Here is an 18,034-nt window from a genome sequence, read left to right as displayed (position 1 = left end):
TCATTGTTGTTTGGCGGGTCCAGGCTGGGGATTCGAACCCGCCACCTTAGGTGTACGTGGCTGGCGCCTTAGCCCGTTGAGCTATAGGCGCCGAGCCAAGACTGTTTTTAAAATAAAATTTCTTCTTATTGTTCTTTAAAGTTTTATTCTTAAAATAATTTTTATGAAAAATGACAAGTATGTTCAATAATTTTTTTGTAATTATATTTTATTTATGTCATAACTTTTGAAAAATACCTTTAGTCATTCCTTAGTCTGTAATTTTGTGTGATTTGATCTTTGGGCTACAGCTAAGTATTAACCGTTTATCTACCATATCTTTCCAACATGCAGAGGCATGATAAATTTCCAAAACAGGCAGAGATATTTCTCTGGTTTATATAAAGCTTAGAAAGACATTTTGACCATGCCCAGGAAAGTAGGTGATACTATTTTCTTTTTCTAATCATTTTGTGTTCCCAGTGGACTTAAATTCAATCCTCCCAGACCATTCCTTCTGCATATAAAAAAGTCAAAGTTTCTGTATGCTTTTCTCTTCAGGCCAACAGAAGTTATTTCCAATACAAACCTTGTGGAATTCTCTTCCCATTCTGAAATCTACAGTTTCTACAATGATGTCATACCTATGTAAATTTGCCTTTCCAACAAACAACCACCCTACTATCTCACCATATGGCCTCTTTTCAACAATGCAAGGGAAGTTTCAGGGCCTACAGCTCCGGAAGACAGAGAAAATGTGAAACTTTTCCGGTGTAAATGTGTCAACTATCCTTCCTCAAACTCAAAAATGCTAATTACCAAATTTCACCTACAGAAATTTGTTTTATTATTTATTTTTTTGAGACACGGTCTCAGGCTGTCGCTCTAGGTAGAGTGCTATGGTGTCACAGCTCAAGCGATCCTCTTGCCTCAGTTTTTCTATTTTCTTTCTTTTTTTCAGTAGAGATGGGGTCTTGCTTTTTGCTTAGGCTGGTCTTGACCTCATCAGCTCAAGCAATCAATTCACCTCAGCCTCCTGGACTACTAGGATTACAGGCATGAGCCACCCTGTCTGGCCCAGGAAATTTTAAATTGGTTGAATATGGGTCCTTCTTGCTTGTGAGGGAGTTATTACAAAAGAATTTTTAAAAATTATAATATTAGATACCTGTTTCTACACCAAATATTAAAAAAGGAGTAGGGCACCGGCCCCATATGCCGGAGGTGGCAGGTTCAAACCCAGCCCCGGCCAAAAACTGCAAAAAAAAAAAAAAAAAAAATTAGCTGGGCATGGTAGCCTATGTCTGTAGTACCAGCTACTCAGGAGGCTGAGGACGGAGGATTGCTTAAGCCCAGGAGTTTGAGGTTAAAGTGAGCTATGTGATGCTGCATTCTAAGCGCAGGCATCCAATTAAGACCCTGTTTAAAAAAAAGAAAAATTTTTACTATTGAGTTTTGTGTACAAAGATTGTAATCTTTTAGCCATCTCAAATATCGATCTATAGGTAACTGTAAAAAAAGAAATAAATTCAATACACTGAAACAACTCAATGTAAGGAACCTCTAATCACACATGGGGCCCTTATGGCTTCATCAAAAATTGGAAACTCTAGAGAAGTCCAAACTCAGTCCATTTTTACCAGTTCAACATTCGTTCCTCCAGTTCCTTCAGGAGATCCCGGTTGAGCTCATATAGCTGAGGCAAGTAGTACAGGATCTGATTTAGAATCCGGTCCTCGATCACTGGTTTCCCAAGTTGCCTGGAAACATGGGCTACTGCATCCCGGAAGTCCTTTTACAGAGCCGGAAAAACAACACACACACTCACAACTTGAGAAAAAGCTTATCGAACAGTGGTTGGGGTGGATATTTAAGTTTAGAACAGATGGTATGATGTGTCCCTTCAAACTTTTAGCTTGATTTCCAAACTTAACCATCATACTAACAGGATGTCTGGAAATTCTATTCAAAACTTCCCGTCTTTAATATTATTCCAGTATCATTGTATGAACACCATCCATTTATTTTAAAAGCCCTCAGGAGAGAGCTTAACTAATTTTACTGTGGCTTTAAAAGTCCCATTCACTGTCCACTTTCTGTGATCAGCAACTAGAGCATTCTAGGTAGAGAGCATGTGGGGGGGAGGCGCAGGCTCCATAATCAGGATCCTTGCTCCTCATTTCCTGTGTTTCCTTGAGCCAAACTCATTTACCTCATCTGGTAGGTGAGTATAACCCGTATGTCTTTACTTAGATATTGCTCATGGAGCTTTTCACAATGCACTTGGCACATAGAATCTACAAAATATTTTAAGTCTGTACCTTAAATTCCCCCCTCCTTTTAACCAACCTCCCAATAAATTCATCAGGGTTTATATACTTTTCACAAATAAAAAACTCTCCTTTCACATATTATTTCCTACTGTTTTCTCTAGACTATTTGTGCCATTTTTTTTTTTTAATATAGTTCACCACCACCACCCCCTATCACTCTAGGGGAACTAGAAGGGGTGGGGAAGGGGATAATTATTTGCCTAGATTTCTCTGTCCCCTGTGGGTAGGCCTCAAGATATAAGTGAAACATAGTGAAATCTGTTCAACAACAAAGATTTGGGCGGCAGCTCGGTGCCTGTGGCTCAAGTGGCTAAGGCGCCAGCCACATACACCTAAGGTGGCGGGTTCAAATCCTCAGCCCGGGCCCACCAGACAACAATGATGGCTGCAACCAAAAAATGGCCAGGTGTTGTGGCGGGCGCCTGTAGTCCCAGCTACTTAGGAGGCTGAGGCAGGAGACTCACTTGAGCCCAGGAGTTGGAGGTTGCTGTGAGTGTGATGCCACGGCACACTACCCAGGGGGATAGCTTGAGGCTCCGTCTCAAAAAAAAAAAAAAAAAGATTTGGGCGACGCCTGTGGAGTAGGGCACCGGCCCCATATACCAGAGGTGGCAGGTTCAAATGTAGCCCTGGCCAAAAAATAAATAAATAAACTCAAAGATTTGTTCCTTCTCAGATAAAGCAGTTGTCAATAAATCCTAAAGCAAACGTCAGGTAAAATGACTCTTTAATAGGCCTTATCTTCCTTTACCTTTATTTCCAAGTGCTTTTCCTTCAGGGATTCAGTGGGCAAATCAAATAAAAAAGATTCCATTCCTCCCTTGATCCATCAATCCTTACCGCAACATACCTATATTAGCCATGTGTATTTCTATACCTCTTACAGACCAAATAAATTCATACATACCTTAATAGTATAAAAAAGGATTCCTTTTTTTTTTTTTTAGGGCACTTTATTGCCCTTGGTAGAATGCCGTGATGTCACAGCTCACAGCAACCTCCAGCTCTTGGGCTTAGTTGATTCTCTGGCCTCAGCCTCCCAAGTAGCTGGGACTACAGGCACCTGCCACAAGGCCCAGCTATTTTTTTGTTGCAGTTTGGCCGGGGCTGGGGCCGGGGCCGGGTTCAAGCCCGCCAGCCTTGGTAGAAGAGGCTGGTACCCTACTCACTGAGCCACAGGAGATGCCTAGGATTCCTTTTCTATAGTATGGCTATTTTAGGTGGAGTCCAATCCTTTTCTGCTTAACAAACACTAAAAACCCCTTCCCTTAGAACTCAGTACCTAGGACTAACTTTATTGATCGAATAGTCACATTAGCTAGAAGGAATCGATTATTCACACCAATAACCAAAACTAATTAGCATAATGTAAGACTATTTAATGTGTATAATAAACTCCAATCCAGAAAATATCTTCAGAAACCAAATGGATACTGTACACGTTCTACCTGCCAAAGTCCTGTTTCAATCTGTAATCACATTTACTAACAGAAAACAGAGCTACCAACACTTCTCAAATCATTAGATTGTTTGCTATGGGGCAGTGCTATGGAATACATTTGCCTATCAGGAATAATTTCCTCAGTTGTAGATGCACTCAAAGCAAAACAATTAAATATCCTTAAGATTTTTCCTTTGTTTTTACTAGTTTAGTGATTAATATAATTTACATGGAAGATTTCATTGTTCTGAAAAGTAAGGTGCATCACCTTTTCTTCTGATAAGTGATGGCTGTGTCCTGTGGCAGCAGCATAACTTTTGTCTTCCAGTTGGAAGGTATTTCCTAAACCATGACAGTGACAGTAGATATTAGCTGCTAAGTAACTTAAGGACCCAATCTGACACAGCTTTTGCTAGACTGCATTCCATATGCCTGCCACCACTGCCAAGAAGGAAACTTGTTTAAGACACACTAAACAAAGCCCAGACAAATTCAAACTGGGCTGACCAGTAAGATGGCCGCCTCTAAATGGAGGCCCTTGTCATATACGAGGGGAAACTATTTCTCTAGTACTAGAAGATGCTTGGCATGATCATAGTTCACTGCAACTCTGAACTCCTAGGCTCACAGAATCTTCCTACTTGAACCTGTCAACTAGCTGGGAATACAGGCACATGCCACCACGCCGGGCTAATTTTTACGTTTTATTCTTTGGTGGAGACAGGGTCTTGCTATGTTGTACAAGCTGGTTTCAAACTTCTAACCTCAAGTGACCCTACTTGACTTGGTCTCCCAAAGTACTGGGATTACAGGAAGAAAGTAGAAATTGAATAATTAAAATACAAAAAGAACATTTAAGAAAGATGACAGAAATTTAGAGAACGTATGTCCTTAAGACCCAGGGATGTGGGCAGCACCTGTGCCTCAGTGAGCAGGCTGCCTCAGCGAGGGTGGTAGTTCAAACCCGGCCCCAGCCAAACTGCAACAAAAAACAGCCAGGCACTGTGACAGGTGCCTATAGTTCCAGCTACTTGGGAGGCTGAGGTAAGAGAGCCTAAGCCCAAGAGCTGGAGGTTGCTGTGAGCAGTGATGCTACAGCACTCTACTGGGGGCAACATAGTGAAACTCTGTCTCAAAAAAAAAAAAAGAAAAAGAACTTCCCACCCTTCATAGCTGTTCAGGTTCCTCATCATTCTCTATCCCCTAGTGATATCCCCTGGTCTGTCGTCAGCAAGAATCCTGTTAAGTTGGTTTGGCCAGAATCCCCCTTACCCTTGAGGTAGCCCCTTATTAACTGCCCATCCAGTGACTTCCACTTTGCTCCTTGGCTATAAATTCTCACTTGCCCATGCTGTATTTGAAGGTGTGCCCAATCTCTCTCCCACACTACAAAACCCACTGCTGTGGTCCCTATGCCTATGGCAACAGTCCTGAATAAAGTCTGCCTTACTGTAATCTAACAAGTGCAGTAATCATGGGATGAGACCAAACTGGGCCTACTCTGCTGATGACAAAATGTCAAGTCACCTAGTAGGTATAGCAAAGCCAAAAACTACAAGTCAACATAGCACAGGCATGTGCAATGAAAAAGCTCTGACTTCTAACAACACCTAGAACTGACAGTTCTTCCCCTTAGAACCAAGAAGACCAGGACATGATCAGAACACGAATGCTAGAACTCTTTCAGAAGCAAGAGGTCTGTTGTCCAGAAGATCTTTAACATATGGTATCATAAATGGTCAAATCTGAATCCCTCCCGTCAGATCCTGCCAACCCAACATTACACAACCCCTCTCCTTGCTCTCCAAGCTCATAAACTTGCCTTACATCCCACACCGGGGAGACAGATTTGAGCCCACAATAAAGCTGTGAGTCTTTATTGAGTCCTGCAATAAAGCTGTTCTTTTCTCAAAAAGCAGTGTCATATTATTGGCTTTTATGTGCATTAGGCAGTGAGCCCATTTGCTCAATAACAGTGTCATGGATCATGTTTTCTTTTTGTTGATTTTTGTTTTTTTTCTGTAGAAATAGAGTTTCACTTTATTGTCCTTGGTAGAGTGCCGTAGTGTCACAGCTCACAGCAACCTCCAACTCCTGGCCTTAGGTGATTCTCTTGCCTCAGCCTCCTGAGTAGCTGGGACGACAGGCACCTGCCACAATGCCCAGCTATTTTTTTGTTGTAGTTTGGCTGGGGCTGGGTTTGAACCCGCCAACCTCAGCATGTGGGGCTGGTGCCCTACTCACAGAGCCACAGGCGCTGCCCAAAAGGTGATCTTTGTGTGTGTGTGTGTGTGTGTGTTGCAGTTTGGCAGGCAGATTTGAACCCACCATCCTCGGTATATGGGGTCAGCGCCCTACTCCCTGAGCCACAGGTGCCGCCCACTGGATCATTTTTTCTATAAGACTACCAGGGCCATCACTGGTATTCACGGTGAAATTTTTGCAAACAGAAAAGGGAACTCCCTAGAGGCCAAAACAAATTCACACCAAGGGCTCCACTCACAACTATGGCCTCCATAACCACATGCAGTAGGTGTGGCCCCAATCACATTCCCTTACCTCTTGGGCCACCAACCCCTGACAGCAACGTGTTTGGCCCCAGGGCCAGATGTAACCAGTTCACACAGAACTACACACAGAAATCTTTAACTTCTCAGCTCTTCACAAGCTTCAACCATTGCCAAAACTGGTTGGCAATGGAAAGATATATCTATTTTTTTCTTAGTAAAAAAAGGATGATTACAACATATATCTGGTTATTTTTTTTTTAATGTTAGCAGCCAGGATAATTTGGGGAAAGTGTAATGACACTTAAGAGCCAGAGGCAAAGCTATTTGGGGGCATAAGAATCTAATCTAAATTCACTAATACCTCCTTGACTCAATCAGTGTGGATGCAGGAGAAGTCATTCAAAACCCAGATCCATTGTTTGCCTTTTCACATTGGAGAAGCTGAGTAATTACAATAAGGATGGGAGTCTAGACTGTGAAAATGTTAGGCAAGCTGCAGAGTTTATTGGCTCGACTACCTGTACTTTAGTCCTTACATGTAAAACTGACCCAAGTTTCTCTATGTAGAACTGAACTGCCTACACTCTCGTTTCTGGTCAAAATAACAAAATGTTTGCTCAACTTAGAATTTTTAGTGACAGAAATGGGGCTCTGAACTTTAAAGCTTATCATAATATTATTCTTAATAATTCCACTGAAAATTACACTTAAAGACCAGTTCAACTTTAAACTGATCTTCAATTCCTTGGAAGTATTAATATGCTAGCCTCGCCAGCTCTGATCACTTGAGGAAGACCTAAGCAAAATTCAATGCAAATAAAATTAAGCACGAAACCTCTGAGGCAGTGAAGCAGAAAACAGATGCCCTTGTTTGGGGTCAGACTTTGTATCTCCAGTGCCAAAGAGGAGCGTGTGACTTAATTACCCAGCTGTCCTAACTGGGCTTCCTGACCTCAGGGCATTACTTAACCAAAATCGTGATACAGTGAATTACAAAGACTAGACGGACATATGGACAGAAAGGGGGCTCTTTAAGACTCCCTGTCCTCGTGAAGGACACTAAGAATCAGTTCATATTAAGCAAAAGTAAAGCAGCTGTTGAGGTCAAAGAGCTAATGATAAATATGCAGAAATTAGAACAAAACTATGAAGTAAAAATAGGGGAAAGGGAAGTCCCCATGTTAACAATTTGACTTACTTTATAAAATGAAAATATTTTTCCAATGAAATTATTCTTTCTTCTGTATATACACAGATCCGGTGGTATGGTGCATAACCGTCAATGTAAAATTATATAAACCATGGCTAAAAACAATCGAAGTTTCCAACTCCCTTGAATAATATTAACAAGTAATCATAAGATATCCCAAGTGACTAAGACCTAACTTCATTTTCATCTTTAGAAGATGAAAACCAAGAATTTCTCTAGTTTCCTTGACAACCAAAAGAATTCTGAAGGCAAGCTAAAGTGTAATCTGTACCTAAAGATATACTATACCCTATATAGCAGGGTGGAAATTTCAAGAAACAATTTTTAATCAATTTCTAAACACTCACTAAGCTCAGACAGATCAGACATCAAAGTCTGGCTTTGCCATGGAGTAGTGAGTTACTTTTGGCAGTTACCTTACTGTCTCCATTTAAAAGAAGAAGAAGAAGAAATAATATCTATCTGATACAGTTGTTATGAGGATTAAAATAGATAATTTATGTAGCACAGCACGCTGTAAGGCATTTAGAGACCACTCAGTAGAAGGCTACTTATTTAATTAAGGAAGAGATCTGATAAATTTAAATGATCAGATGAACATCATGTATGATCCCAAGTCCCTGAAAGCTTGGAAAAAGAGCTCTGAGAAAGAGACATATAAAGACAAGAAAATACCAAACCAAGGTGGGGAGAAACACCTGAGAAGCAACATGAAGGAGCTCTGAACAATGAACTTCACTCAGGGAAGGACAATCCTCTTGGGCATGAAGTTGCTCAGAAGTGAAGGTTTGGTCCTCAGTGTCAATAAAAGCTAGAGGAGGACTCTTTACACCCAAAGACAAAATGAGAATTAAATGGGTTACAAGATTCAAAAGATAGGGCATTTTCAGTAAAACAAGATGAAGTTATTTTAAGACAGGAAAAACATGAGAACTGAGGACGTCTTCTATTTCTTTTATAATGCGTTTAAAAAAGGATATACTTGGGCAGAGCCTGTGGCTCAGTGGGTAGGGCGCCGGCCCCATATACCGAGGGTGGTGGGTTCAAACCCGACCTCGGCCAAACTGCAACAAAAAAATAGCCAGGTATTTCTGGTTGGTGCCTGTAGTCCCAGCTACCTGGGAGGCCGAGGCAAGAGAATCGCCTAAGCCCAGGAGTTGGAGGTTGTTGTGAGCTGTGACTTCACAGCACTCTACTGAGGGCAATAAAGTGAGATTCTGTCTCAAAAAATATATATATTCTATTTAGTAATAATATACGTCTGTATGCCCGGTAGCCTTGCCTCTGGCTCTATGAATTTTGTTAAATCTCTCTTAATTTCAAAGGAATGTATGTCTCAACCTAAAAAATTAGTGGAGCAAAGCTCTTTCATCATTAGTACTATTTAAGCAGCACATCTTTATCCAGATGGCCCCAAATTCTCTCATCATTTCCTTCCTAAATGTATTTTTTTATTTTTTAATTCATAATATTTGGGCAATTATAAAATACATGTATAGAGATGTTTACTAAACCCATCTTCCAGAGAAGTAATATAACACACCAACATCAACCGCAAAAAACCCCATCATATCACATGTAATTAGACTATATTATATGTCTAAGGTGTGGTGGGGATATTCATGGCAAAGTAGCTAGTATACAAAGAAGTCCATCACTTATTTAAGAAGCATATCATTGATATGAAATGACAGTATGCTTGGCTTGGAACCCGTAGCACAGTGGTTACAGTGCCAGCCACATACACCGATGCTAGTGGGTTCGAACCCAGCCAGGGCCAGCTAAACAACATCAGCCGCAACAAAAAAATAGCTAGGCTTTGTGGCGGGCACCTGCAGTCCCAGCTACCTGGGAGGCTGAGGGAAGAGATTCGCTTAAGCCCAAGAGTTTGAGGTTGCTGTGAGTTGTGACGCCACGACACTCTGAGGGCGATAGCTTGAGACTCTGTCTCAAAACAAAAAGAAATGACGATATGCTTGAAACTCAACAAATTTGTTTGGGCTATGAACAATTGTCTTGCCATCCAAAAAAATTAATTACAAAAGAGACCTTGCCAATAGAGTCCAGAGTTAATGTGAGAAATTATTCACAGGGAAATATTTTCTCAAAATGAATTAACAATGTGAAGACATATTTTTAAGAAAATGTTTCCAAAGCTAGAGATTTTTCATTGTTCACATAGGAATTAGGTGTTCATGTTTCCACTGGACCAAGTGTATAGCACAAGAGAATCATCTGGAGAATGACAGTCACCCATGACTATAACCCACTTTTCAAGGTCATATGTATCTATTAAAAGAAAAACTGAAAATAATCTTTGCAAAGACATAAATGGGTATATATTTCTGTAAGCCGTTTCCTTCTTGGCAACTTAAAGATAATTTATGGTAGTAATAATTACACCACATAAGTACATTTTCACTTCAATTTCTTTTATCATTGTTTACGTCTTTCTTTTTTTTTTTGTCTCTCTTTTTTTAAGCCTTAATAACTTATCTAAATGCAACTGGAATAAAGTAATGCCAAAGCCATGTTCACTGCCAATGAGCAACAAAACTTGTAAAAACTTGTAAGCACAAACAGGTCTGTTCAAGTTGACAATTATAAAAGTTGAAAATAAAACTTTAAAAACTTAGTTATAATAATGTCTATTTCAAGTGTCTGTCTCCGGGAGCTTATTCAGATAGCAGAATAACTGTTTTAAACAATTCCGATGACATTATCCATTGCCAGTACAAAATTCTATTAACAGCATGGATCATCTCCAAATGCCCAACAATATATACAGGATGGCCATGAAATGATTAATAGATGATCATATATTAATGGATGAACATTTTAAATTGCCCACAAATTTTATGGCCACCTGTATTATCACCTTACAAATTATGAAGATAGAAAGTTTGAAGACTTTGAGACATAGATACAAAGGCTCTGGTTTTCAGAAATCATCTTGCTAATATATATGAGATACATACATTTTAGAAAATGTCTATAGTGCTTTCAGATATATGTGTGAATTTTAAAACGTAACCATAGAGTAGAGAGCATATTCACATGTCATTCATTCAAGTTATGCTGAAAACAATTGGGGGGGGGGCGGAGGGAAAATGCAAAAGGGGATAGTCTTAGACATTGAGAAAATATTAGCAGATACTCACAATATGCAAAAGTTTTAACACATCCACAAACCTGTAAAAAACAGCAATGAAAAAAACATTTTAAATGAGTCCGTGAGGGAAGAAGCAGTCTTCTGAACTGTAAACTTGATACCTACACTTTCTCAGAGCTCATGATCTCTTTGGCAATATGATGAACTTTACTTTTCATTCCATTGTCTTCACCCTGTGGATAAGAGTACATTAAAAAAAAGTAAGAACTCATAAAAGGATAATGAAGTACAGATACGAGCTCGTCAGGTATAAATTTTAACTCTGATACATGTAAGTTTCTTATTAGCACACAATTTATACCATATAACACCTCAAATGGCAAACGTGGAGACTCAGGCGAGCAATAAACCATAATATAGGCGGCAGCAGAGACCTATCCTTATTGACATTAGCTGGACTGATGGAGGACCATGAGTAGCTCCAGGACCTTGAGGAAGCACAGCCATCAATGGTCCAAAAGGGAACAGTCCCAGACCAAAAGCCTGCAGGGGAAATGACCCCTACAGGGGTCAATGAAGAGGAAACCTGTGGATGCACACAAGTATTTTACGACTTCTTAGTGAACATCCAATCGGAATGTGTGGGAGAACATTCCCTTGAGTAGACCATTTTAACTCAGCTGACTAGATTTACCTTAAATTAACAAACACTAACTTTGTTTTAATTTTATGTGGTTTTTTTGTTTTGTTTTGAGACAGAGTCTCACTATGTTGTCACCCTCAATAGAGTGCTGTCGCATCACAGCTCACAGCAACCTCAACTCTTGGGCTCAAGTGATTCTCTTGCCTCAGACTCCCAAGTAGCTGGGACTACAACACCCCCCACAAGACCCAGCTATTTTTTGGTTGTAGTTGCCATTGTTGTTCGGCAGGCCTGGACTAAGTTAGAACCCACCAGCTCTGGTGTATGTGGTTAGCACCCTAGCCACTGAGTTATAGGTGCTGAGCCAAAATTTAGAATTGTTGATCACGTCTATGTTCAGATCTACAAGGGAGAACTTTTTTGTGTAGATTCATTTTTTACTATATTGAGAATCATTAGGTCATACATAACTGGCCAAGAGAGGTCAAACACAGTGGATATATAAAGTGAGAACTGGACCAAAAGTAGGATCCCAAACAATACCCATTTAAAACAGAGATTTTCCAAGACTCAGATAGATTATCAGCAAAGTTGGGAAGACAATTCACATTTCCTAATAGCTAAACTAAGAATTATAGTCCCATACATGCACTGCTAAACATATACCCACATATATACTCCCCCACAAAGGCTTAACAAACATTCTGTAATATTTGCTTTAAATCTTTTCACGAAAAAATTTGCTTTTTACAATATTTTTTGGAGATAAGAGTCTCACTCTGTTTCCCCAGGCTAGAGTGCCATGGTGTCAGCCTCACTCACAGTAAACTCAAATTCCTGGGTTTAAGCAATCTTGCTGCCTCAGCCTCCAGAGTAGCTAGGACTACAGGCACCTGCCATGACATCTGGCTAGTTTGTTTATTTTTAGTAGAGACAGGACAGGGTCTCACTCTTGCTCAGGCTGGTCTCAAACTCCCGACCTCAAGTAAACCTCCTCCCTCAGCCTCTCAGAATGTGAGGATTACAGGCCTGAGCGACCTTACTCAACTGAAATATTATTGTTATTATTATTTTTTTTTTAGAGACGGAGCCTCAAGCTATCCCCCTGGGTAGAGTGCCATGGTATCACGCTCACAGCCACCTCCAACTCCTGGGCTCAAGCGAGTCTCCTGCCTCCGCCTCCCAAGTAGCTGGGACTACAGGCGCCCGCCACAACGCCTGGCCATTTTTTGGTTGCAGCCATCATTGTTGTTTGGTGGGTCCGGGCTGGGGATTCGAACCCGCCACCTTAGGTGTATGTGGCTGGCACCATAGCCGCTTGAGCCACAGGCGCCGAGCCAACTGAAATATTATTAAATATAACATTAAAGTTCTTGTCTTCCTCCTTCGGAAGTAACCACTAATCTTGCAGTTTGTGTATATTTGTCTCTCCATGTTTTCATACTTCACTGCATAATTTACACGCATTACCCCGAAATCCTAACCCTTCCATCAGAATATAAATCCTAATTGACCTCCCTTTGGATCCTGTAATTCCTCTTCTAGGTGTATATCCAAGAGACCAAAAATCACTTTGCAAAGAAGATATTTGCACCAGATTATTCATTGCAGCTCAATTCGTGATAGCCAAGTCATAGAATAAGCCCAAGTGCCCACCAACCCATGAATGGATTAATAAATTGTGGTATATGTATACCATGGAATACTACGCAGCCTTAAAAAAAGATGGAGACTTTACCTCTTTTATGTTTACATGGAGGGACCTGGAACATACTCTCCTGAGTAAAGTATATCAAGAATGGAGGGAAAAGTATCCAATGTGCTCAGTACTTCTATGAAACCAACTCATATTTACTCACACTTTCTTATGAAAGATGGAACACAACTATAGCATGGCCCAGGATGAAGGAGAGAAATGGAGTGAGAAGGGAGAGGAGGGAATAGGTTTGATAGAGGGAGGGTAAATGGTGGGACCACACCTATAGATCATACTGTAAGGGTACAAGTCAAATCTATCAAGTGTAGAACATAAATGTCTTAACACAACAATCAAGTAACTGAGGCAAAAGCTATATCAATTAGTTTGATGTAAGCACGTCAAATTATATAAAAAAAAATACATTGTACCCCATATTTGCATAAATGTATTCATGACTTAAAAACATATATAATTTTTTTATTTATAAAAAAATCCTATTTGTACAAATATAGAAGATGTTCAAATAAGGCTATGAAACCAACTATTTATGAAAATAATCTTTAAAGAGCAATCAATTACTAATTCAGGTACAAAACAGACCCATTTAATCAGCTTAGAATATTATGTTTTGCTACTCTTAATTTACCTCCTTAACTCTTTCCCTAAAGGGACAATTGGATGAATTTGACCCCATCACCATCATGATTCCTGTTTTCTAAGACAGGCTATTTAATGTTCTTCAGACAGGCTGTTGAATGACAGGCTAACACTAAGTTTTGTTCACTCCACCCCATTCGCTCACCTTTTAAACTACACATAGCTAAAATTCTTCAGAAAGCAATCTTAAGCACAATCTGATCTCGCACGCCAGGTACCAGTCATAGGCTAATAACGATGCTTGTGTGTGTGTGTGTGTGTGTGTGTGTGAGTGTGTACGTACACAAACATGAATAATTATTATTAGGAATGCATTAGAAATGAGAAACAGAAACCTAACCCATTGAAAGAACTGAAGGCTTGACTCCACACTCTCCATTTTCAAATAATGTGAGGGTCCTTAAAGGTCAAGAGAGGAACTCAGCAATAGCTTTAAAGAAATGCAAGCACATTATAGGTTTTTTCCTATTTCTTAATTTTTCTTTTTGGAGACAGAATTTCACATTTTCACCCTCAGTAGAGTGCCGTCGCATCATAGCTCACAGTTACCTCAAGCTCTTGGGTTTAAGTAATTCTCTTGCCTCAGCCTCCCAAGTAGATGGGACTACAGGCGCCCACCACAATGCCTGGCTATTTTTCAGAAAAAAGGTCTCACTCTGGCTCAGGCTGGTCTCAGACCTGTGAGCTCAGGCAATTCACCTGCCTCGGCCTCCCAGAGTGCTAGCATTACAGGTGTAAGCCACCATGCCCAGCCCTTTTCCCTATATTTTAAATAAAATTTTTTTCTCTTTTTTTCTTTTCACGTCAGACGGGTAATGTGCCAACGTCGTAACAAGATTTGTGGGAGGCACATCTCATGCACACACTTGAAAACCCAACCATCATGCTTATGAACTACAAAAGGATCTTAAATAAAATTTTGTTTGAATTTAATTTCAGAATGTTACAGGGGTACAAATGTTTTAGTTACGTGCATTACTTTTGTACACCTTGAGTCAAGGTTATAATTACGTCCCTCCCCCAGGCAGAGCACTCTGTAGATGTGGAAGCATTCATTTAGTAGACACAACTAAAATGCACACCAGGTCTATACAGACATTTCAAGTAGGTGTAATTTATTTTTGGCATCCAACCCTTGTTTCCTTCCTTTTTTTAGCACTCTCCTTTTGTTACGTTTCTATTCTTTACCTTTTTCATCTTATCAGGATCTTGTTCTGCCAGGGCAGGCCTGTGTAGAGCTGAGAGAGGATACCCAAGAAGGGTGAGGTCTGGGAGAACAGGTCTTCTCAAGGAGACCACAGGATACACCTGTGGGGTCCTCTCCATGGTGAATCAGCTCTTGGGAATTCGTAAACTTAACTTCCTGAAACTTGGAAATTTCCAAGTTCTGTGAAATCCTGTAGTTCTATAGGGGCTGGAATAGCATCTCCCGCTTGATTCAAACTGGCCAATGAGAAGGGTACCTGTGGGGTGGAACTTTTGGACTGTTGATAAAAAGGGAAAGACCAAGCCAGTCGGGGAGCGCGGCCATTTGGAATTCTTCTATGCCGTAAGCTCCTGGTTGATGAATAAGGCCCTCCTCTTATAAACGTGGTGTTTGGGTGCTCTTTCTCTCCTTTGGGCCTCATCTTCTAGCAACAGAGCTATATCTATTAACATAAATAAAAAAATTTGGGGGGTGGCATCTGTGGCTCAGTGGGTAGGGCGCCAGCCCCATATGCCAAGGCTTCAAACCCAGCCCCAGCCAAACTACAACCAAAAAATAGCCATGTATTGTGGCAGGCACCTGTAGTCCCAGGTACTCAGGAGGCTGAGGCAAGAGAATCGCCTAAGCCCAGGAGTTGGAAGTTGCTATGAGCTGTGTGACACCATGGGAGTCTACCGAGGGCGATAAAGTGAGACTCTGTCTCTACAAGAAAAAAAAAAAATTTTTTTTGAGACCATCTCACCTTGATGCCCTAGGGAGCATGCCATACTGTCATAGCTCACAGCAACCTCAAACTCTTGGGCTCAAGCCATCTTCTTGCCTCAGCCTCCCAAGTAGCTAGGACTACAGGTGTTTGCCATGACACTCAGCTAGTTTTTCTACTTTTAGTAGAGGCTTCTCACTCTTGCTCAGGCTGGTCTTGAACTCCTGAGCTCAAGCAATCCAACTGCCTTGGCCTCCCAGAATGTTAGGATTACAGGTATGAGACACGATGCCCAGTTAGCAGGTATGTTATTTCACTGTAAATTATTGGTAAATAACTAAGAAACACCTCTTTCTTTTCCTGTAAAACTCCACTTGTAATCCCTGATAATCACAGCCTATATTCAGGGCAACCTGAATTTATGCTCTGGGACTGCAGACCTCAAACTTGGCCAAAATAAACTATTTGCATTAAATTTGCCTCAGGTTTTTCTTTTTTTTTCTTTAGGCTGACAAAAGTTTCTGCGGTCTCTTAATATAGATGAGGACAGAAAGAAAATGTATTTATCCTCCTTGTTATTCTGAGATTAGTACCAAGAAGTCAGTACCATCTTTACGCTTATCATTTTAAAATCTGAGTAAGAGGAAACAGCTCCACTGCCAGCTGATTCATTGCTCTAAAGCTCAGTTTGAAAACATTACTGATCATTAAAGCAGATCTTAAATTTCAGATTCCAGGAACTGTCTTAGAAATTCCAATTCTGGGCTGGGCTCGGTGGCTCACTGCCTGTAATCCTAGCACTTTAGGAGGCCAGGGTGGGAGGAATGCCCAAGGTCAGGAGTTTCAAAAGTAGCCTGAGCAAAAGCAAAACCTCATCTCTACCAGAAAAAATACAAAAATTAGCTGGATGTGGTGGCATACACCTGTAATCTCAGCGACTTGGGAGGCTGAGGCAGGAAGATCACCCGAGCCCAGGAGTTTGAGGTTGCAGTGGGCTATGCTGCTATCCTGGAAGACAGAACAAGACACTGTCACAAAAAAGAAAAAAACATCTGATCCTGGAGGTGTAAAATGGAGCATAAAAACTGGGTGTTAGAACAAAGAATTAAAGATCAAGAAGAAATAGCTCGGCTGGGTGTGGTGGCTCAAGCCTGTAATCCTAGTACTCTGGGAGGCTGAGACGGGTGGATCACTTGAGCTCAGGAGTTTGACACCAGTCTGAGCAAGAATGAGGCCCTGTCTCTACTAAAAATGAAAAACCGAGGCAAGAAATCACTTGAGCTCAAGAGTTTAAGGTTGCTGTGAGCTAAGATGCCTTGGTACTCTACTGAGGGCGACAAAGTGAGATTCTTTCTCAAAGAAAAGAAAAAAAGAATGAAATAGCTTGCAATTATCAAGAAGTGAATAAGGAGAACAGACCAAACACACAAGTAAGAGCAACTATGAAACAGGCCAACACCTTAAGGGAGAAAAAGATCATAATCATGCAAAGGCGTGTAAATCAGGAAGGGGTCAAGGAGGAATAAAGCATCGGTGACTTTCAATCACTCTTCAATAATCTCTAAGTAATTAAGTGTTTGCATACCATTATGGTAGATACCAACTCATCAATGCCCCGAAATGAACTCCTCTTTCTTTTCCTCACAGCCACCTCTGAGCATGGCACAGAGTCAGGTCCTATCAATTCGTCCGTCTGAATATTTCTTTAAAGCTTAATTGATGCTTTCCTCTCCTTCGACATTGCCTCCTTATTTCTTGCCTACACTATTATAGTAACCTACAAGGTTTCCTTGGCTCTACACTTAGTATTTACCCCACTGCTATCCAGAATATTTCTAAAATGCAAATGGAATCAGGCTAGCCCTTGGGCTGAACCACATAAGCAGCTCCCTGTCATGTATGGGTAACAAACAAACTCCTTTGCCAAGTACATAAGGCACTTCACAATGAGTCTGTCCATTCACCTTCACTAGCCTCTTTCCTCCCTCCACACTGGGCACCCCCTACTCCAGCCAAACTGGAGCCGCCCTGCAAGTCTCCAAGCGTGCTCTGCTCTTAGGTGTCCCCCGCACAGGCCCTTCCTGCTGCCTTTACTTCCTTCCTCATCGCTCCCCTTCTCCCCCCAAATTTCTACCTTTCCTATTCTGACCCTTTAAGATGAATCTTGCCAGGCGCGGTGGCTCACACCTGTAATTCTAGCAATCTGGGAGGTGGAGGCAGGTGGATCTCCTGATCTCAGGAGGTGGAGACCAGCCTGAGTAAGAGTGAGACCTGTTGCTAGTAAAAATAGAAAAACTAGCCAGGTGTGCTGGTGCATGCCTACAGTCCCAGCTACTCTGGAGGCTGAGGCAAGAGGATCGCTACAAGCCAGGAGTTTGAAGTTGCTATGAGCTATGATGATCCCACAGCACTCTACCTAGGGTGACAGAGTGAGACTTGGTCTTCAAAAAAAAAAAAAAAAAAGGCAGTCAAAGTTTTCTTTTTAATGCCTGGCTGCCTTGATATTCTCTCCTGACCACCCCAGAGGACAAGATTTTGCT

At 41.0% G+C, this 18,034-nt stretch overlaps 1 protein-coding gene and 1 non-coding gene across 3 annotated transcripts in view; both read right to left on the bottom strand.

The window, feature by feature from the left end:
* Positions 1–18,034, bottom strand: part of FGD6 (FYVE, RhoGEF and PH domain containing 6) — a 125,236-nt gene that overhangs the window by 55,409 nt on the left and 51,793 nt on the right. For both annotated transcript variants that reach the window (XM_003783345.2, XM_023509211.1), the window contains exons 4-6: positions 10,751–10,818; positions 10,635–10,665; positions 1,620–1,771 (exon numbers count right to left, since the gene is read on the bottom strand). In XM_003783345.2, the coding sequence (XP_003783393.1) occupies positions 1,620–1,771; positions 10,635–10,665; positions 10,751–10,818 (251 nt within the window). The remainder of the gene's footprint in view (positions 1–1,619; positions 1,772–10,634; positions 10,666–10,750; positions 10,819–18,034) is intronic.
* On the bottom strand, positions 14,387–14,490 carry LOC111723069. The gene has a single exon (XR_002771693.1). It is a non-coding gene; the product is annotated as a small nucleolar RNA U13 (small nucleolar RNA).

This window comes from Otolemur garnettii, unplaced genomic scaffold (assembly GCF_000181295.1).
Source record: "Otolemur garnettii isolate 467f Iridium unplaced genomic scaffold, OtoGar3 scaffold00007, whole genome shotgun sequence".
NCBI lineage: Eukaryota > Metazoa > Chordata > Mammalia > Primates > Galagidae > Otolemur > Otolemur garnettii.
The sequence above is the reverse complement of the archived record's forward strand: the minus strand, read 5'-3'. Positions and strand labels throughout refer to the sequence as shown.